This window comes from Kryptolebias marmoratus, linkage group LG20 (genome assembly GCF_001649575.2).
Source record: "Kryptolebias marmoratus isolate JLee-2015 linkage group LG20, ASM164957v2, whole genome shotgun sequence".
Lineage (NCBI taxonomy): Eukaryota > Metazoa > Chordata > Actinopteri > Cyprinodontiformes > Rivulidae > Kryptolebias > Kryptolebias marmoratus.
Window position 1 is genome coordinate 12480413 of NC_051449.1, and position 22424 is coordinate 12502836.

At 39.1% G+C, this 22424-nt stretch overlaps 1 protein-coding gene across 3 annotated transcripts in view; it reads left to right on the forward strand.

Annotated features, from left to right (window-relative positions):
• Positions 1-9034: 9034 nt before the first annotated feature.
• LOC108245532 (ephrin type-B receptor 1-B) overlaps positions 9035-22424 on the forward strand; it is a 164173-nt gene continuing 150783 nt past the window's right edge. For all 3 annotated transcript variants that reach the window (XM_017432532.3, XM_017432534.3, XM_017432533.3), the window contains exon 1: positions 9035-9335. In XM_017432532.3, the coding sequence (XP_017288021.1) occupies positions 9275-9335 (61 nt within the window). In that variant the 5' untranslated portion in view covers positions 9035-9274. The remainder of the gene's footprint in view (positions 9336-22424) is intronic.

Genomic DNA, 22424 nt, shown 5'->3' on the forward strand with positions numbered 1-22424 from the left:
GCATTTAGATCTAAAAAAAAAATTGATGAAAAATTCTACCTTTATGGATCTTCACAGCATTGCGTTTCGCTCACACACATACCCATCTCAAACACACGCACACACATAGTGTATGCATTTTGACAGGTCATCCATCAAGGTCTTATTGAGCAAAGAAGCTGGGAAGTGTAATCTAAATGAGGAGTCATTGACTAGGGAACTGTAGTAATGGGATCTGCTTCTGATTGAATGAAGAAATAGAAGAGAGATGACTGACCTGCTTCTTTTTTTGTAGCAGGGGTTAAATCTAAGAGTGAGATAGTAAATAAAAAAAGCAGATAGAAACAAGAAGTAATACAGTGAAAAAGAAATATGGTAATTGGACAGTTAATTGCGTTTCTTGATGGAATTCAGACCAATCACATAACGTATTCACATAAAACAATTTCTCTTGGTCAACAAATCAGGTCAAAGGGACTCAGTTTGGGGAATTACAGTAGTAATTATTATAATCATAAACATTCCATGTGCAGCGCACAGCTTTGACATTTAGGGTTTGACACAGACTTTGCAGCATTTATGTGTGTATATGTTCCCTGTCACTGAGCTTGCAACAGGCCGATTATGCTCCAAGCATCACCTGGCAGCAATGATTATTGATCGCATGCTGCATGCTGGAAGTAAAGATTGCTTTCAAAGGTCAGAGTTACTATCAAAAGGTCAGAGTGTTAATTCCATTGTTTGTTTTATATTGTAGACTTGACTACATAACTGTTGTGTAGATGTGTGCATGTCTCAAATTACCTCATTATCGAAATAATAAATGGCCAAAGGCACTTTTGGCTCATTTTCAGTCCTCAGAGCTTAAGGTTTTGAACACTATTGGTTTGACATTTATTGATGACTTCTGTATCGTTTTAAAATCCTTTTGTTCTCTTCTGCAATTGATATGCAACTCGTATTCTCACCCTGCAACACCAAGGCCATGACTGTGTCTGTTTGTTTTGTTGTTTTTTTAATACTTTGTACATATTCTAGGCGTTTGAATGTAACTTTCAATGCATTTTAGTTCGATGCAGCGTAAAATTAAAACTGACTGAGCAGCAAAAGCAAAATTACAACAACAAACTTGAGGCTAAAACTAAAATCATGAAATACAACACTATCGACAGAGCAGTTAATAAGAAGAGGCTGTGGTCAATATCTCAAAGCAAATTAAACAAAAAGTAGTAATTAAACTGACTTTATATTACCAGATTTTCTCAAATATATAATCTCTGAGGCTTCTAAGAGGTGCAAACTACAACTTAGAATGTTTCGGATTCAGTCTAAAATCACAACCAATTTTGTATGTTATAAAAAAGAATTTAAAAAGATTTTTTTTAATGATTGATGAGATTGATAACATCGAGGTCCTCTGTATCCTGCATGGACCAGGGACACTCGAGTGTGTGGGAGTCCTGGTATTTTGTGAACTGGGCTGTGATCCGATGCAAAAGGCCTTGGAGGTGAGATCCCTGGTTGCTGGAACTGATTGACAGAACATAGAACATCACTTTTCTCTGTGGCAGGTAGTTTTAAAGGTGATGTAGGTAGGAAAGAACAGTCAAAAGTAAATTTCCCCATCCAATACTTGGATTTAAACACAATGCACAAGAATTCCTGTGCAGAGCTCTAATATCCATTTGTCTTTTCTTTTTCATTTTAAGTTAAACACTCCAAACTTTGTATAGTGAAACCATTCATCTTTATATACTTATGTCCATTTAACTTTGTTGTTTTTTTCTGCCAGTTATTTTGCAGTTTCACAGATCACAAATTACTTGGTTCAGACTTGGCAAACCAAAGAACAGGTTTATTGTCAGGCTTTAAAAAGGTTAAGAAAAATTTAAAGGTAAAGTAAAACATGACAACCTGCTAAAACATGTTCAACTTATTAAAATATTTTCACTATTGACTAACAGCTGTCAAGTCCAATGTTGAAGACTTAAGCCACATCTCCTGTGTTGAAAAGGACAAAAACATGGAGATTTTACATTTTTATTTCTTGTCTATTTAATATTTGCAATTGGACCTTTACTAATTTTCTCAGCAGTGAATGTCTTAAAACTCATTTATTCAACCTGTTCTCTGTCAAACAGACACAATGAGTCAGAGAGACAGACCAGAACCTTTGGTGTAAGTATTCATGCCCAGGGTTCTTCTTTAGCATATTTTCTGTGTGCTGAGAAATCTAATAGACAAGTCCCTCCTTGTCTGACAGAGGCAACATGACACTGCAACCAAATACTCTCATTAGGTGATGTCACTGTCATGTCACTGTGTAGAAGAAGAAAGTGTGCTATTATGTGGTTAAGGTTGTCTCTTTTTAAGCCTAATAAAATAGATTTGGAGACTAATCCTAATTAAACAAGTGTGTCTGGAATCTGGGTTGCTAACTATCACCGTCAAGCTCAATAAAATATTTCAAAATGCGTGCTGATTATCAAGACTTATTTTTTACGGTGTAAGTTTATGTGTTTAGAAACCTTTTTATGTCATGACACTATCTCCAACATCTTTTAGTACCACTTACTCAGGAATAAACAGATGATCATTAAATAAACATTTCAGTTGACAGCTGGGTTCATTCACCTGATCCACTGCGCTAAACCAGACCAAAGTGATCCAGTCTTTGTATTCAAATGCAGCACGGGAGTTTCATTTGTTGCAGAGGTCAGCCTGTGACGGGGGATCAGTGTACGGCGAGCAGAGGGCAGATTGATTTCACCTCGGTTTTTCTCTCTCCCTCCTCCACCAGATGTTTATCCCATTTAGTGTGACAGACTAAGGAATGAGAGCTTGTGTGTTTATGTGTGTGTGGGTATGTGTGTGTGTTCTGTCCAAACGCAGCATTAACAAAGCGCTGGCCCTGACTGAGCCAGACTGAGGTTGATAGATTGCACTCAGCTATCTGTCACAGGCCAGGGAGGGGAGAAAAAGACAGGTCGGAGGAGACAAGGGGCTGCATTTTGATAGTGTCCTCGTGAGCCAAACAACTTGACCAAAGAAAAAAAAAAAAAAAAATGAGTGGGATGGGTTGGCACTGGAAGTTGACATAAAGTGATGAGCTGTCACCCTAGTTTTGTTTTTCCTCATTAAAAAGTTTGCCACTTAAATGACACATCTGAAGCCAAAAAGCTACTTTCTGAAGCTCCCAGGTTGACTAGCTTGTGATAACATGTTTAACATGTGTCAAATATTATTTTTATCAATGCATCTTTTTTGAAGGACGTGCAACGGCTGATGCATAAATAGAAAGAGGTTTAACACCAGAGAGAGGTGTTAAAACACGGGTATTAGAAAATGTACACGAGAAACAATAAAGAATCTTATCAACTTCGTCAGTGATTAGATCCATGCTGAAACAAATGCATCTTAAAAGTCATATCTAAAAACCAATCATTGTAAAATGCTTGTTTTCAAATGGTACTCTGATTTATGTATTTGTGGTGCTATGTTTTGTACTGGCAACAGTTTCTGGGGACAAATCACGTAGATCTTTTTAGAACAATCTCCACAACAGATATGATTGCTGACAGATAATTTAATGACTAAGACAGGCTAATATATAGTAATCTGTTTGTCATCAATATATGTGTGAACGAGCCAAACCACACATCCAAACTTGATAATATAAACTTGTGTGCACATGTGCAGTCATTTTATCTTTTATGCTTGCACACACATACTAAGCAATCATATTGATGCTCATACTTGTTTGATGTTGAACAAAATTTCTTCATTGTTCTATCTGGATCGATAGTAAATAAAGTAAAAAAAAAAAAAAGTCTCAAATGAAAGGAATGTAAGATAAAACCCTGTAAATCAAGCTGCAATATTTCATTAATACGACTGCTGTGACAAGTCTCTGCAAGGAAAATATAGTGTAACCCGTCTCCTCTTTTTTAGGTTTCTGCACAAAACAAAAACGCGAGTCGTGTTTACAGGTGTGCATAGGCATTTCTGTGCCAGTCTGCAGCTGTTTTCATGCTATTTGTTATTCTGTGTCTCTGTGTCGGAGAAGTGCAGTTAATATCGTTGAAGTGACTGTGCTGATAGCAGGGCACAGGTACCATCACTTTCAGCATCAGTGGCAGATTAATGAGAGTGCTTTATTTAGCTCCTGCCAAGTCCCCCCTGTCTGACCCACTGTCATCTTAGAGAGTCATTCTTTTCGTAAAACTTAATAAGAGAAAAAACAGCTTTTTGTCTTACAGGAGTTTTCTCACAAACTTTTTGTCGACGACTGACTGAACGTGACAGGTCGGTATGCATTTCCTATGTAGAGTTTTAGCAGTGAAACTTTTTGTTTGTACTTTGCTATAACTCTGAAGAGACTTGACCCTTTGACGTAGCCATCTTTAAAACTGCATTTTTTAAGCAAACTAACCAACCTCATGTATCCCCCATAATGAATATTTTTTTCCAGTCCTTCTCTTGAGCTGTGACCCAGAAAGTCTAACTATGTCTGGGGCTTACTACTGAGCCTTGACCCTTTATTTGGGAAACACCGGTTCAGAGCGCATTTGTATTCATCCCATACTTTATGCTGAAATTGTCTACGGCCAGTCCACAGACCTCTAAAGATGGATGGAGCTAAAGCTTGACCCGATACCAAGTCTGCCCTCAGGGTGCACGCAGCACCACACCTCTCTGTCACCTGAGTCCTTGCGCTGCCTCCATATTGACTTAGGCATTGCATTTTCATGCATTCATATTCATCACCAGAGCAATTCTCTCATGCTTCCATTGTGTCAGAGGAAAATCTCCTCTCTCTCTCCATGTCTGTTTCTGCCTTTCTCATTCTCCACCATTAAAATCAACCACCTCTTCTTTGGTGCCTATGCCTAGTTGTCACCTGCTATGTTTCTCTTTTTCACGGCTGCACCGCACATTTAAATAATGAGTGTGTTTCAGGGTGTTTCAAGAAACAGCTGTCAACATAAAAGGTCTGCCTCGTTGAAACCCCCTGGTTTGTATTGCGGCTCCTAATGTTGTTGGACGTATGCAAAACAAGATACACATCATCACGTATTTTCTTGTCAGAATCAACTAATAAAGAAGACAACGATTTTTACTTATGCCTGTATGTATGTAAGCATTAATATTATCATTCACCACTGAAAAAAAAGCCTTATAAAACACAAAAATGAAAAAAAAAGTCAGTTTCATAGACACTAGGCTGAAACTTTGATGTGGTAGTAGCTGAGACTCAATTACAACACACCTGACAACATTGCATGAGATTGTGCATTACTTTATTTTCAAGATTGTACTACAACAGCTACACGTCTGTCATTTCTCAACATGAGAATATCTTGATTTGAAATCCAGGCATGACATGTGGCGGGTGATGTGCATTCCTTCAAGGAACGCCAGGGCTGTAATTAAACTTAACTGGTGAGGTTATCATTTTATTACAACGTGAATCTGGACGTGAAAGAGAGAAATGGAACTAGAAGTAGACTGCTGCACCAACAGGTTTAGCCACACAGAATGGAATAAGGCCAGGGTGAGGAGAAGAGGCTTTCTGCGGTGTGTTTGGGCTCAGTGTTGGTATTGGGTGGAGGCTCTTGAGCTGAAGTAGGTAAGTGCCTGTGTAGCTTTGTGCGGATCATTTTCAGAGTGCTGTTTTGGTGAATGACTGCAAACGAGTGTGTTATCATTTGTCGCTGTTTGTCTGTGTGTGTATGTGTGCGTGCTTTGTGAGGGAGGATGTTACAGGAGCAGCACTATTGTTCCCAGCTCGCCCCGTGCTCTTCCTTCCTTCCTTCTCCCCAGGGTGCGGACAGCAAACAGAGACAGTTTTCTCCTACAGGCCCTTTGTGGAGATGACCCGTGGAGGCGTACGTGATGATGACTGGTGGGTGAAAAATAGGACTAGGTGGCTATGAGAGGCCAACAAACCAGCCAGCACCAGGGGCCACGCTGTGCTGTGCCAGGCGATGCCTCACTTTAGTGCCACTCCTCACCACACCATTAAAAATGACAAATGCTCTCATCTACTGCTTTCCCGGGTTAGCAACTGCTGCCTGGTGCTCCTGAAGCACTGTGTCTGCCCCAGTTCATCAGTTTGCCACAAGTGGAGCAACCATTTATTATGTGTGAGTCATCCTTCATTTACAACATGTTTGATTTCTGTCATTGCAAAGGTTAGGAGCCGACGCACAACGGGACACAAGAGAGAGACACGGTCAAAATGATTTAGGGCCAATGGGAAAAATGCTGCACATATCCAAGTCCAATTGTTATCCCTTTACAGTACACAAACACTTTAGTGGCATGCAAAAAATGTAGAGACATCTGCTTGTGCTTCTTTTAATTAATTTTTATTTTTGTTTACAACTGAGGAAGTGACGACCCAATTTCCAAAAGACCTTGGGTTCAATATAATTTATTTAACTTTAAGTGAACAAAACTTTTTTTTATTATTAATCTCATAAACAACAACAATAAAATAGTCACAAATATGTTGGCAAGAACACCAGATTTTCATCTTTTTTATGGCCTTACTGGAGATTTTTTTTATATAACTAGGTTAATGGACCATAAAGACTGACAAAATGTTTTGAGGTGTGTTTGGGATCATTTCTTATAAGTGGTGTAGGGTTTGGTTCCAGGGTGTGCTTGCAATTTGCTGAATTAATTTTTCCCACCACCTCTGTAATGTACTGCATACCAGCAGATGAAGTGCAAGTTAATGCAAACTATTTCTTTTTTTTTTTTTAAATGCATTAATGTCAGTAAGTGTGGCTGTAAGTCCATTACCCCATCGAATTTGTTTTTCTAAACTGTTGCTTTGTTGGAGAATGTTGTGATGTGACTGCTGAAATTGTTTTTCTTATATAACTGTTCCATGAAGGGCTGTAGTTGTTGAGGTTTGGCTGCAGAGAAAATGAAAAAAATATCACAACTTCAGAGTCTGTCAAAGTATTTTTTGAGGATAAAACAGTTTTTGAGTAGCCTTTTTTGAGACCTCATTTCTCTCAAAATGTTACCTTTCTTTTCCAGATATTAACTTTACCTGTTCACAGCTAATTTTGCTTATAACCTCTTTTAATTGCCAAAGGCAAAGGCAGAGTAATAATGGTTCAGCCCGTGTCTGTGCTTGTGTTTATTTGTCTGTACCATTAACAACATATCCAGTGAATCACTTAACGTGTTTTAATGAAGCTTTCAGAAAGCTATTATTAGGTTGACACCTACAACTGATTAACTTTTGAAATCAGTGAAATTCAAGATGGACGTGACAGCTAATCAACCTGAGGAAACACAAAAATGGCTATAATTCAGTCAGTTTTACGGATATTTAGCTTAGATTTGGTGTGATTGTAGCTGGGACTGAGCCCCAATGTAGGCTTTGAGCAGCAAGTAATTGCATGACATTTGTATTTTAAACTTTGACATCACCTATTGGAGTCAACTTTGTTTGTCTGTTAGCAAAATATCCCATGAAGCAGTTGATGGATTTTAATGAAATTTTCAAAAAATAATCGTTTGATCTACAACTGATTAACTCTTAGATCCAATCCAATTTAAGACGGCCACTACAGACAACTGACCTTAGAAAACACAAAATTGTCTATAATTCAGTCAATTTCACAGATATTGTGCTAAAATGTATTGTGGTTGTAGCTGGGAGTCATTCGCAACATACACTCCAAGTGCTATACATTGTGCAAGATCTTTGCTTAAAACTTTAGCATTAATATTTTGAAATTGACTTTGTTTGTCTGTCAACAATATCTTATGATAAACCACTAGACAGAATTTAATTTTTAGAAAGGAATAATATATCACAATTATAGAACTGATTAACTTTTGGAGTCAATCCAAGCTAAGATGGCAGCCACAGCTAATCAACCTTAGGCAACAGTAGCTGTAACTCAGGTAAACAGAGATGGAGCTAAAATTTGACGGGTAAATAGCAGAGAGTCATTCACAACACACACTCTGAATGTGTTGCATGAGATCGTGCGCAATGTTATTTTCAAGGTTTGACCAAAAATGGCTACTTTGAGAAGACAAGAGGACGGATATTAAAACTCTTAATCCATTTAATAGTTCTATAAAGAGAAATAAATAAATAAAACAGGCGAAAAGTATCTGGGCCAGTGTTCTGCAAAGGGACAGCACTGAAGTATTAGGTCATCCAGTGGCCCCGAGTAAAACCAGACCTATTCAGGTTGAAGATTAACAACTCCATCCCATTTCTGCAGCTCCAGGGACCTAGGGGGACATATCTAGCTCAAGACAGGTGTTTGGTTCTGGGCTACAAGGCAGGAGCTGCCGCCTTCCTCCTCTGAAGCAGACTCTGGTCCTCTTTGTCTCCGCAGGGGAAAAAAACTAAACGAAACAAAAACATTCATTGTGCGTGCCATCTGTTGCAGCACACGCGTGCACAAAAGGGGGCGAGATGGGGCCAAAGGACGGGGGCTGATGTGCAGTGCCTGGTTAATGTCATTAGGAGGTGAAGCTGAATTTGTCAAAGCTATTAAGGAGAACTTTTGAATGCAAATGGGGTTTAATGTAGGAAATCTTCCTCAGTCATATTAAAAGACTTGGCTCAGACATGTCAGATAATAATGGTTGAAAAAATGTTTAAGTTAAAGGCATGATTATTTGCAAGCACATTGCAGAACTCAAAGATCCGCACATATGGACAGTTCGGTGATATTCTTCTGAACCATGGGCCTGTGGGACACATGTCCCAGCTGCTCTGATCGCCTCCCTTGGGACTGAGTTTGGGCGTGCAATTGAGCTGAGGTGCAGTGGCAGCTGTCAGCCGACTGGTGGCGTCATTCCCCTTCAGTGCAGCGGACACCGCTTCAAATAGGTCAAGGAAAAGTTTTGTTTTGACAATGCCAGGTGGGCGGGGCGGCGGGCTGGCCATTGGCTAGTGAGTTTCAGCTCCCATTCGTTGATTGGCCCCGGCCATCTAATGAGGCTGTGAGCGTGCGGTATCGGGTCTCTCTCCCCCCCCATCCACCCCTCCCCGCTACCCACACCTAGGACACCCACCCCCGCACCCGGCCCCTATACTCCGCTTGTCCCTTGCGCTGATTGTCACACATTGTTTACTACGGCTTGAAATGTGACTCACAACAGAGGCTGTCTGCTGGAGGAACCGCTCTGACAAGCAAAAAAAAAAAAAAAAAAAAAAAAAAAGGGGGGGATTCTCTCGACGCGCGCCGTGCGTCCTGATCATTTGGGGGGGACCAGCTGTGGAGACTATTACCCGTCTTCTTCTGCCATGACAGTGGATTTGTTTGCGCTTTTCTGCGTGCTGGTCGCCACATCCTCTGCGATGGAAGGTAAATAAGAAGCTGTAGATATATGGAAATGCTTCTGCGTGTCCTGGGGAGGAGGAGGTGAGGAGGGGGGGGCACGCGTTCCTGCCGGGCAGCGCTGCCTCCGGGATGCCATACACGTGGATCGCAGCCTTTTTATTTATTTCAGAGCATCACCCTCCCTCTTTGCTGATTAAAACTTGTCTCGTTTCAGGAACGACTCTTTGCGGGTTTTCAAACCCGCTCAAAAAACGCAGTCACTGTGTGTCATGTTATGAGGGATTGTTTTTTTTTTTTTATGTGCGAACTGTTAACTTCAACCCTTTTATGCTGGAAACATTTAGAAATCTTCCTTTATGAGTTGTGTTGCTTTAGATTGTCATTTCCCCCATGAGCAATTACTTTTTTCTCTCTCTCTCTCACTGAAGCACAAAGGCGTCATTGTATCAGTGTGTCAAAGTTGCAAAATTCCTGTCACGTTTGTCTCATTATAATGCATAAATTATTCACTTATAATAATAAAAAAAGGACCTACAAGCATTTGAAATTTTAAAAATGTTGAGGCAAACTCTCTGAGAGCTAAAGGTGAGTCTTTTTGCATGATGGATTGTAGGCAAGGCTAAAGAATTCTTTTTGTTGTTGTTATTTTATCTATATCTCTTTTCAAATTTTCTTATTTTAAGGCATCTTCTGTTTTATTTGTTTTCATTTTTTTTTTCCATCTCGAGCCACACTCACCTGAACAAGCTGTAAACTACTACAGTAGCTATCTCCTCCGTCAAACATGTTTTTCATTTCCGTTGTGGGACCTCAGGGAGCGGACACTGGGCTGTAAGCTTCAGTCAGTATCTTTTGGCTCCACTCATGCTTATATAGTGTCTTCTACTATGTATACTAAGTCGTCCTCTCTAATAAAACAGACAGGAACTCTGCAGCTTCCCCGTGGCTGTCTGTATCCGCTCTTATAAATGAGTAAATGAAGAGCACAGTTGCAATGAGTTTTCCCCTCGTGCAGGTTTTCTCTTTAATCATTTACAAGTCTGCTCCAGGATTGTTCCCAGCTCTGGCTGTGCTCTATAATTTGGCGTTGGGCTTTTTTGTTTGTACTCATCAGATTTTAACACAGTGCTACGCAGATACCAAGCCAAGGACCAAATTGCTACTTCTGCCAGAGGGGATATTTTGAGGTTCAAATGTTTACTGTTTATGGAATGACAGCAAACAGATGAGAGATGAGTGGTGAATTTGAGGCGAGGGGAATGAAAATTTCCTGTAAGGATGAGGAAACGGTGTGTGTGTGTTTGTGATTTCGGCTTTAAATGGCTTGAAATAGGATAGAAGCAGATGGGCACGGAGATGGCCTCTGGGTTACCTCAGTAACAAAGATGAAAGTGATTTTCTTGTTTGGGTTGCTAATTGAAAGGAGGTTACCCCATGGGAAGGTTAAAATCTGCACTGATCTAAACTCCAATCTGTTGCTGTTTCTTTTCTCTTTTTTAATTCTAGTGTGTGTGTGAGAGAAAGTGGATTCACTGACCAAAGTGTCCCTGCCTATCCAGTCACAGTTAATCTAATTACAAGTCTAAATCAGATGATAGTCACAAAGTAGCATGGAACTGTTTGTTTGCAGAAGTGCAAGGGTGAAGGCATAAGCCGACCATATGGTTAAAATGATTGATTGATTGATTTAATTTGACCTCTCAGTTCCCACACAAACAAACATGCTCTTAAAAGGACAGGTAGAAGACAGTTGAGTGTAGCAGAAAAAAGAAAGAGATAAGGAAAAAAACAAAACAATATGCACTGGTCTGTGAAAACGTTTATTTGTCTGAGCGAACTGCGTTGAACAATCAAACAGTTCAAATTTATACTTCAGGCATAGCAGCACACACTCGCTACATTACACACATGGCAAGATATACATTTGCAAACAAATTATTGAAGAGCGGCAAGTCAAACCCAAAGCAGAGAGCTAACACAGAAGAGATTGAAAACAGGGATTTGCATGACATTACAGAAAAGAATGCACGGTGCTTCTTTTCAACCCTATTTGTTTTCTCTCGCTATTTCTCCTTGTCTTTTTCACCTTAGCTACTTTCCTCTGCACTTCTCCTTTTTTTCATTTCTCTAGCCTACTCTGTCTTCCACAGTTTTATGCTCTAATCTCCCCCATTCCACTGTCTTGCCTCCCCTCTCAGTCGTCTCTGTGGCCCACGGATCGTTCTTGCCAACAGCAGCGGTAATTCTTCTCTACTTGGAGAGCCATTGCTTATTTCTGTTTGCCCTTAAACCAATTAAGCTTAGATAAACCCGCTCATTTAACAGCCTGGAACTGGGTGGTAGAGGGAGGAGGAATTGAGGGAAGGTGGGGGGCGGGGGTGTGGATTAAACAGCGGTTGAAGATCGACAGGGACGGAGGGAGATGAAAAGATAAGAGAGAAGAAAGAGGAAAGGTCGGTTAGTGTCAGAAGAAATACTGTATGCAGGTTTTATAAATGAATAAACTGAACAAGAACAAGGCAAACAGAGTTTAACGGGAAAAAAACTAACAAAAAAAAAGCAATTGTTTCAGTTATCTGACATGCATTAAGTACCTTAGCTGTGCTTCTCAGGTGTAAAACAACACTAGCATTCGAAATGAGCGGAATAAGAATAAGTTAGTGATGTTTTGCAAACAGTCCCTCAGGAACTATGCACCTGTACTGCAATGTAGCAGCGTTTTGTCTTAAAAAAATAAAATGGAACATCCGCATCTTGAATGAAAAAAGATGATACTGATATAAAAGAATTAGTTGATTTGTGAGCCATGTTAATTAGAGCTGTTTTGACAGCGTGTTGAAGGGCAAAACCTGGAACAAGACATTCAGTCAGCGCTTGGGGCATTCTCCTGAACCTTGTCTGTGTGCTCAAACTTCACTTTACAGTTACGTTCATGGGTTTTGGGGCATTTCTCTAACCAAAAGTGTGAATCCAGTGGAATTTTAGCAGACATTTGTATGCTGTAGTTGTTTGTGTGCTTAATTAAAATGTGACTTGGATAGGTCACATCATAAGGCAATCTTCAAAAAATGAAACTGAAGTGTCAGAAAACTTATATTCTTCATATGGCATCTCGGTGCTGCTTCTTAAACTTACGTTTTCATAAGATTTGCAAGATCACAATTTCAGCAAGTCCAGCGAGTTAGATTTTGAGCAATTTTGACTAATCAGTGGTCCATAATGGCTACAAGTTTTATGTTTGACAAAAGTAAGCTACGGCAGACCCTAAAGAAAGAACAATCAGAGCAACTTTTCATCACAGAAATTTGGAGGGAAAAAAACTAAAAAGCAATATTGGGTTTGGCAAGATGTCACCAAATGTTTCTCAGCTATTTTCAGTGTAAGGCTTTTTATAAAATGCTTCTGTTGACTTTGGATTATTGCAACTACTTCAAATGACACTTAAATGCTGTGATAGGTACTTTAAAAATGTTCATTTCTTCCTCTTGAAACCAAAGCTGAAAAGAGCTAAATGGTAATCTCAGGGCTTCAAGTTGTATTTTTTTTTTTTTACAAAACTGAAGACTATAACTTTTTTTTTTGTTTTATTATTTAGATTACGTAATGGCTGTGTTTTTTATATAGTCTGTCGGTGTGCTTTTCAACTAAAGTATGTAGCACTTTCCAGTACTTACACTGCTTTTCTTACAAGTTGAAAAGGACTGTTTTGGGACTACATAAACAGAAGTTACATGGGTTTCAACTGCATTTTCTTAAACTATTCTTGAAAACCAGGCTTGACGATAGCCTGTTTTTACAAAGTAATGCATCATTTATGGTACCAGGCTGCAGTTTCTCGGGTTGATCTAACATTTCTTCTCAGTTATTTCTCACACTTTAATGTTGCTGTGCCAACTGAGGTTGCATAAATGTAGAATCGCCCTGTGAGGCTGGTGTAGTGTTAAGAATTCTCCCAAATGTGTAAAATGTGTGAGCTCACCAGCTCAAAGGCGTAGACAGCCATATTAAAAGAGTCCTGGTGAGTCTCTTTTGTACGTGAATGCAAAATTGCTCCTTTACCCTGCTTTCTCGTTTCAAGTTGTTACACGAAGGAGAAATTTAGAAGTAAGAATGGAAAATATAGGCACAACATGGGCCTGTGGCTGAATGGAGTAAGGCTGAAAAGACAGAAAAGAAAAGAATTACGTGTTGAGTGCTCACATGAGTCTATTTGGCCACGGGCCCTACTGCTGACCAGGGACCACCTGAAGTCGAATTCAATTCTTTACTCGTTTTGTGCTACACTGTGTGTTCATGTGTTGTCAGTGTGGTGCTAAAACGATTATGGCTGACTGAACTAGTCGACATGCCCTCATCTCATAATGGGGGCTTTACTTTTACCCAGAGTGAAAAAACTTGTTTGGCGTTAAGGTGCACTTAGGCTGCCTAGTCACCGATAACAACCCTAGTGCAAACTCTTGCCAGATGTTGATGTTCCTTCCTTGTAAATATGTTGCGTGTTCTTTTACCTAAAAAATATCATCCTTGCAAAAAATGGCAAAAAAAGTTTGTCCTGTTCTGCTCTTTCCACCACAATGTGGATTTTTCATAGGGAGTAGCAAAGTGCTTGTTGCATATTTTCTCATGGCTCATGTGATCTCTGCTTCCTCGCTCTCTCTTTTTTTTTCTCGCTTCCTTTTTTCTCAATTACGCACAGGCAAACACACCTACACATATCACATGTAAACACACAGGGAGTCCCCCTCACAGCTCACCTTACCCCAGAGACATCTGAGCCTTGGGAGGGCCAGATGGTGGATGCAGGCTGGGAGCTTGTGCGTGTGCACTTTTTTGAACCTCCCCCCTCCCCTTCCCAGTGTGAAAGCAAGTAGTATCAAAGTGAAGTGGAAAAACTGACGAATAGAGCAGTGTTCTGTATTTGAATATGTGTGTTTTCTCTTTGGTTTTAATTCAAGACTTGGGTTTTATTTGTAGGTATCTCATTCTGTTTACTGTGTAGCCTGCCTGTGTCTTCCTCACATTCCTATGTCCAGAGATTTGCTGCGGAGATGCTATCAGCAGCATTAGGTTCCACCTGTCTTGCTTTGTGCTCGGCCCTTATCAGTGCAGGTGGCAGACTGTGGGACGAGTGCTAAGGCCTTATCTGTCCAATCAGAGGGATAAGCAGACACACTGCATCAGCAACATACGTAACATATTAGAGTAGAGGAGTGGAAGCAGCCTTCATGACACGGTTCAGCCTCTAACGGTGTAAATCATTTGTTTGCTGGAAAAACAAGTTCTATCAAATTTTGTGAGGACATCATAGATAAACACATACATGCACACGCGCACCCACACACACACACACACACACACACACACATACATCTAGAAGGATACAGTCTGGCAAAGCTTGATATGTGCACAAGTAGAAACTAAGAGATAACCTTCCAAGCCACACCTAGAGGAAAATAGTAATGTTAGTCATTGATTGGCTGCAGTGACCCAACTGACCCCACTACTCAAGGATGGTGGTGTGAAAAATGTGCTTTTCCTCTTTCTTTTTCTGCTTCCAAGGCTTTTTTTTTTTTTTTTGGTTCTCCATTATCACCTGTCTTACTGATTGGGTTACAGTTCTTCAGTCAGCAGGAAAGCGAAGCTTCTACAATATTTGTTGAACTGAGAGGTGAGAACAAAAAGCAATTGATTATTGAGTGTTATTTTCCACTGTTCACACAGCCTGGCTCCTGAGGTTTCTACTGTATATACACAGCCTGATTTCCACCGCCTCCCCTTCCTCTCATGGCACCTTTAGCTTCTGTAAACTTCCATCACCAGATCCAACCAGTCCAGGCCCACAAGACCCTGTTGACTTAACTTTTTCTTCTTGCCTATCAAATTGCTCTGTTAATCAAATCATCGAGCAATTGCAAAGTGTCCACCTTGTCCCTAAAATCTCCCTTTCTGAAAATAATTGGCTCTGTTTTTTGCCAAAGTTCTCTCCATCTTTCCTGCCACCCTAACCTGCGTTGCCCCTACAATTTTCTGGTTAAAAGCAGATGTATCTTTGAAACATTGCAGAGAACACTGCAAGGAAGAAAAGTGAAACGTGAGCCAGTCCTGAAAAAATATAATAGGTGTAGGAGAAACAGAAAGAGGGTAAAAACGTGGTTGGGGTTGTGGGATTATCCATACAAAGAGGTTCATTTATAATTGTTAAATGAGATTTATTTCACGAATTGGGCAAATAATTATTTAACGTTACTTTTAAGAGCCAAAGTCTAGTAGGTTCCAGTGGTACAAGAATTATAAAAAAAAAAAGTCAAGTATGGTGGTGCAGTTTTCAATTTCCAATATGTAGAATTTTTTTTAAAGCTTATTATCTAATATTAATTTACACTCACTGCACACATTTCATAACTGCACACTCCTTTTTTAACTAACTCATTTTCTTTTAAGTTTAAATGTACAACTTATAAGGTTTCCACTGTACAGAGAGAAACGTGAGGTAAGTTCTGCATGTAAAATGAATTAGCAGCTCAGAGAATACTGCGTCTCCAATGCTCAGAGGAATTAAAAGAGGGGCGTTAATAGGGCTAAAATTACAAATGGTTTGTGGTGGAAGCTGTTCCACTTCTGATTAAAGAAAAGCCTCCTCATCCACAGGCTGTTTCTCACAGGGACTGACAAGCACACACACACACACACACATACACATACACCCACCCACACGTGAATGTGCGTGAACTTTAATACACAGCCCTAATACATGGAGAGCTTTGATGTGTAGAAAGGAAATGAGCGGAGATGGAGAGCTAAGGGCCTGGGCCATGGGCCTGTCCCATTATTAGTGACTAAGTACCAGCACCTCTTCCAGGTTCAGGACATGTGGACATATTTCACCACTCGCCTGCCCTTCTCCTCACCATAAATGTAATCTCTTATTAAACACGGGTCTTTCAGCAAGAGAGTAGCAGAGAAATCGTGCATGAATACTTGTGTTTCTGTGTGTGTGGCTGCGTTAGCATGAGAAATGAAAAGTGGCCCCGGAAAAAAAAAAAAAAAAGAAGTGCCTGCATAGTGCAAAATGGAATGCCAGCTTCCAAGAGAGACACTGATGGGCCAATAAGTAGCAGTAGGGGGAGGACAGCTTTCACCCTGCGTAACACTGAATTCCTCTGCCAGGCAAATTTCAACCTGCCCTGTGCTGTCCACTTCTCTAGCTGGACAAGATGATCATTCGTGGAGGTAATTAACTATTGATTTGAAGCACAGAGGGTAATAGGAAATAAGAGGACAGTATCCTGATCCACCAGCTTGGCTCAGTGCAGTCTAGCTGAAAAGTTGATAGAGTGAGAAAAGCGTTTCAGTTAAAAACAAAATAAGACAGGAAATCAGACCATGGTGTCTGCTTTTTAAAATGCAATATGTATCCTAAGTACAATACAAGATATTCTAATTCTCATATTTTGTTTTGGTGCCTGTTCCACACAAAAATCCAAATACATGTTGAAATACTGACCCTTCATTACCTAGTGGATTTATTTTGAGGTGAATAATTTTGAAATCAATTTACGTCCTTTATTCAGTAGCTGCATTAGGATCATGCACATAAAGTAAAAGCACGAACAAGCTACAACAAAGTGAAGCAAAACCGAGATGCTGCTACAATCCATCCTCTGTGTCCTACATCACTATGAGGTTTTTGTCCAAGACAAGCTCGAGGACAAGGATTAGGACTCATTTGTGAAAGAGGCGAGAGAGCAAAGCCGATGTGGGCCAGAGAGAGAAAGGAAAAGAAATGGAGTGTAGGAGAGGTTGGTATCAAGTTTTCAATTTTATATGTGCTAATTAGGGGGCTTGGGGTTCTGATTGCTAACCCTTATGCACATCCAGCTCTTTATTGTTCATATGTTTGAGAGTGCCTGTCCTTCTATTTTTTGTTGATATTGTGATTTTTTAAAATTAATTTTCCTAGAACAACTTATGATAAATACTGTGTGAAGAATTGCTTGGTGCTGTAAGGTATAGTTTGTGTATAGTAATGATATGATAGTAACATTTATATACTTTGAGAAATCAGTCACAATGGTTCTCAGTATAATTGTGATAACAAAGGAACCAGCTAGAGTCAAAAGACCAGTTTAAGCCAGAAAACATGCAGACACTTGTAACAGTGAGGGGGCAGCATGACCTTGGCTATACCTGCGTTACAGACTGCGATAAAGATGTGATCACATCTTATTTTCCCTGACAGCAGTTACAAAAGGTGCCCTGCTTTGGCTGGTTAGCGCTGCAATCGGAGTCTCTCACTCCTTACCCATACTCCTCTGAATTGAACGTTGAAAAACTCAGCTCTTTTAATTGTTTCTTTCCCTTTCCCCTCTGTTCGTATGAAGTCTGTGCCCTCCCTTTTTTTTTTTTTTTTAACCAAGGCTGAGCATTTAAAGCGGCACACCTTTGATCTGAACTTCACGCACTGTTAGAGACCCACTCAGCAGCTTGACATATGATGTCTGGGCGGAGTCAGCTCATTTCTGAAAGCTGGGAAAATAAAGTGTTTGAATGCACTATACACACACACACATATGGTATGCAGTAAGGTAGTTTTAAATAAGGTAGAGCAGGATGTGGCGCTGAATGAACAGATGTGCTCGTTTTTTTCCCCACTGTGGCCGTGTAGCAGTGTGCTGATGACATGTCAAAATGATAAACGTTCCCACTAAGTCAAGCTGAATGTAATTGTACAGCAGTTTTCTGGGTGTTTTACAGCTGTGTCACATCGGTTTTAGGGGCGTTTCAGTTAATATCAAAAGATACATCCTTGACAAAGAGAAAAAGAAAGGAGTAGGTTAATCTAAATTGTAAAAAAGATAGGCTCTTTTATCCCTAAATTCACAATGAGAGTGTAGCACTACAGTGCACAATGAGCTTTACTACATGTTCTGTAAATGGTAGATGATTTGTAGCGGCTTAACTACACAGGAAATGTGTGAGGTATGTAGGTGTATATTGTGCAAATTATCACATATAATTTAATGGAATATCTTAGCTTCCGACTATATCTTTGCAAGTTCATCTGTGAGTCTGTGATGTGCAGTACAATAACATTTGCATACAGTAGTATTTAAAGCCGTGCCAACATTCAAAATTAAAGTGTAGCAAAATGCTTAACAAGCAGTTGCCTTAAACATAGTCTTGTTTTATGTCTGGTTGACCACCAACATTGTCTCCAGTCATGGTGCCCAATGCAGATGTTAATCGTCACACATCGTCCATTTGTTTAATCAAAATATTGCACAACCTTGGTAAGACATGACAAGTGTATAATTTGATGGCTATTTAATTGCCCTGGCTCATGAGTGCATGATAAATCTCAGATTATTATTTATGAATCAGAGTCAAACTGTTAAAATCTTTCTGTCACTGTGGATTTTTTTTTTGTAAGCACATACACAACAAAACGGATCTCTGTCAGGGAGGTCTTGGATATCTTTTTGTGTGTTTTTACTATTCTGCAGTACAGCACATGTCAACAAATGCAGTCTGTTTTCTTTGCATAAGAGCATCATTTCAGTCTTAAGAGTTCTTAGGATTGAATGAATCACTTCACTGAGTTCCTCACAACCTTTTTAAGATGGATAAATCATGTTCCAACCTGTGTGAATGACAACACTGACTGTGTAACACAAATTGCCAAGCAGCATCCAGGACAAAAGCATCTGGCTAAGCAAAAGTCATACATGGGTGTGTTGTAGTGTGACAATCTCCCAGGCTTTTGTTATTCATGCCAAGGCTTTAGTCTCCCCTTCATTAGAAAACACCGAACAGGTTAGGACGATGAAGAAACACTGTTTCTGCATTTGCATATTTTCAAAAGCTTTGCCTGGATGTGTGAGACAGATGGTATTCATAGGTCCTAATTCATATTTGTACTTACATTTTTTCTACTTAATATAACAGCAAGAAATATTTTTATCCTTTTTTTCAATTACTAATAAGCGATAGTGATCCTGTCATTTGGTTTCAATGATTTTTCTGTGCAAACAGTTCATCAAAGAGATAATGACTCCTCCCTCTGTAAGTGAATAAAGAGTTTTCAATAAAATCTCAGCAGTCCATCTGGTGCCAGCTATATTTACTTTATTTTCAGGTTTTTACAAATAAATGATTTTTGCCCCCAACATTTGCTTTCATGCCTACAAAAATCTGTCAATACCTTCTGTTCATTTAGTATTTCGGCAATCTACTTGATATGCCTACTTGGCAAACTCAAGAAGGAACAGTGAGGTTGACGTGCACTGCTCTCTTCATGTAATGGTTATCTGTCTTGACAAGGTCGCTGTGTGAGTCTGCCAGTGTGTCCTTGCGTATGTTTGTGTGAGTGGATTCAAGCACATTTAAAAAAGAAGAAAAAAAAATCTTCAGTTTGCTTTTAAAGGTCTTTCAAACACCTGTCAATGATTGGCTGAAAGAGGACCCTTTCTCCTGGCTGTTATTGACGAGTGGAAATGTAGACGGGAGTGTGGAGAGTGACTTGCATCTCTGCACATGGTTTCAATTCATCTGATGTTCAGGTAATGCTTGGAGAATCTATACCTTTGATAAACATCATGTGGTAGTTTCTTAAGGGGAAAAGCATGATGAATTGACAGAAGGATGGATAGTGTTTCTTAAATGTGGAAAAGACAAACAGCAAACAAGAAGCCTCCATCTCTCTTTGTTTTCTCAGCTCCAAAGATTGATTGTCCATTGTCCAGGATATATGAGTGCTTCCATCATATCATGGATCACAGCATAGAGAGAAAGTGACACGTGTCGTAAGTGTTCTCTGTTTATTTGAGAGGCAAGAGTGTGTCTGATGGATTGGCTGCGTTTGATGCATACAAGGATGATTTGTCATCTCCTGTATGTTTTACTAAACTTTCGACAAGACATATAAAGGGTTTGCTTTACTGAAAAAACATCCTAAAGTTACTTGTTTTATTACTTCAAGAACATATGTTATTCATATTATACAATGAATTGAAACTTGAGCTAAATGCTGCTTTTTAGAAGAATTTCAATTATTGACTTTTATGCGTGTTCTACAGAGTAATTTTTCATTCACTACCTCTTTAAACATAGGTCATATGTATAGTACAGGTATCAAATTCGGTTGTGCTGCAATGATATTCTTTCCAGACCTAACATAACTCAAAAAAGTGGGGCAGCTCTTCAGGGTGATGGGTGGTATGGGGGCTATTGGAGGAGGGGTTAAACATGATATAGTCTAGGTAGTTTTATGTAGCACATGGACTCTCCTTAAAATCCCTGTACACTATAAACATAAAACAGTGTTAGAAAAGAATATTCCATTGGAAATGCTGGTGTTGTAAACTGAAGATTCAACAAACACTATCTAAAAAGACAATAAACCCAATTATGTTGACATACATTGCAGCTGTTTCACAGTGTTTTCATCTTAATTTAATTATTACCTCTCTTTTATATGTAATTACTAAGGACAGTCTATTTTCTGTTTTTCTTTTTGTTTGCCAAATTACTTTCAAGTTAATACCATAAACCTTAGTAAATAGCTAGAAAAATGAAAGAACCTAAATTATTGAGTTATTCAAAAGTACATTTAAGAAACTATTAAAAATATTGCCTTTTGTGGAGAATTCTGACATTAGAGAGCAAGGTTGTAGATGCTTTGAGAACAGTTCAGCAAAACTGAGCTACAGAAATATTATCTCATTCTACGAAACATGGAAACAGAATAATGTAAAAAAAAAAAATCATTAAAAATTGCCTTTTAAACCTAGTTATTAAATTAAGGCTTTTGTATTACATCAATCATTCAAAATCTGAAAACAGTTTTTTGTAAACAGTCATTTAGAGAATCATTTAATACAAAAGCCCTTTAAATTACAGTTAAAACAGAAAGAAGCATTTTGATTTTAATTAAGGTTTTTACATGTCACCACTGATTACTGACAAGGGAAACTCTTAATTTTTTAATTCATCAATGAAAAGCTCCAATGAACTGTAAACTCATAAAATGTATTTAGTTAAACATGTTCCTAAAGTTTGTATTGACACTTCTTTAATTTTATTCTGTTTATTGAATTGTAAAAACAAAAATGTTTTGACATGGTGCTGGGCAGTAAGTCACAGTTTCATCAGTACATTAGTTGAGACTTAAAGCTACTCTTGCACTTCATGTTTAAAGGTTGTGTTCAAGTTAGAAAATAGGTGATGTTTGTCGTCTTCTGCTCATTCATCTTTTGGTCATATATTTCTACTTTTTTATCATTTGTGTCTTTGGTGCTATCTTTAAGAATGAGACTTTTATCATTGCACATGAATTGCCCACCCTCACAGTCAACATAGTCACAAAATTCTAGGCTCCACGCTGTCTGCCAGAAGAACCCTCAAGAACAAGAACAGTCATACAAGGATTGTGGTCAAGCAGAGAGCCTTTAAGCATGAGCTAATTTTCAGACCTGATATAGATTTTCTCCCTCAAGTGCTGGTATGATAACAAGAGCTTTGCACGAACTGTTCACATTCTCTCTGTTCTTTCACATGATGTACAATAATGACTGCAACACAACAACCTCCTGGAGGTGCTATGTCCATCTTCTGAATCATTAGTATGGATGGCCACTTCTTTGCAAACAGCTCTGGATTGCTTCGCCTTTCACATCAAAGTGACATCAGCACATTGCTAATTGCCAATAATCACAAGATAGATCTGTGTGAGTGCAATTAGGGAGCTTGCTGCTGTGTGCCAGTTTCTTTAAATAATAATAAAACAAACCAAAAAAAAATCTGTTATCCCTTTGCCCTTGTGCAGGATAAACCAATAGGTTTTTCTTTGAGCGGTTTTGGAAACATTGTACACAGCAAATCCAGGAGGCCCAGATTAACACTGTCAGATTTGATTTCAACACTTTTAAAGTGTCTATATGGGTCCACACCAGAAAGTGTTGATTTAACTCTTTTTGGAGAGTTGGTACCTTAACTCTTATAAAGTGTCAAATATCAAATCTGCTGGAGTTAATAATTTAACACTTACTAACACTAATTCAGTGTTAGATTTTAATATTAACTCTCACAGAGTACTTCTTTTAACTTCTTAAGAGT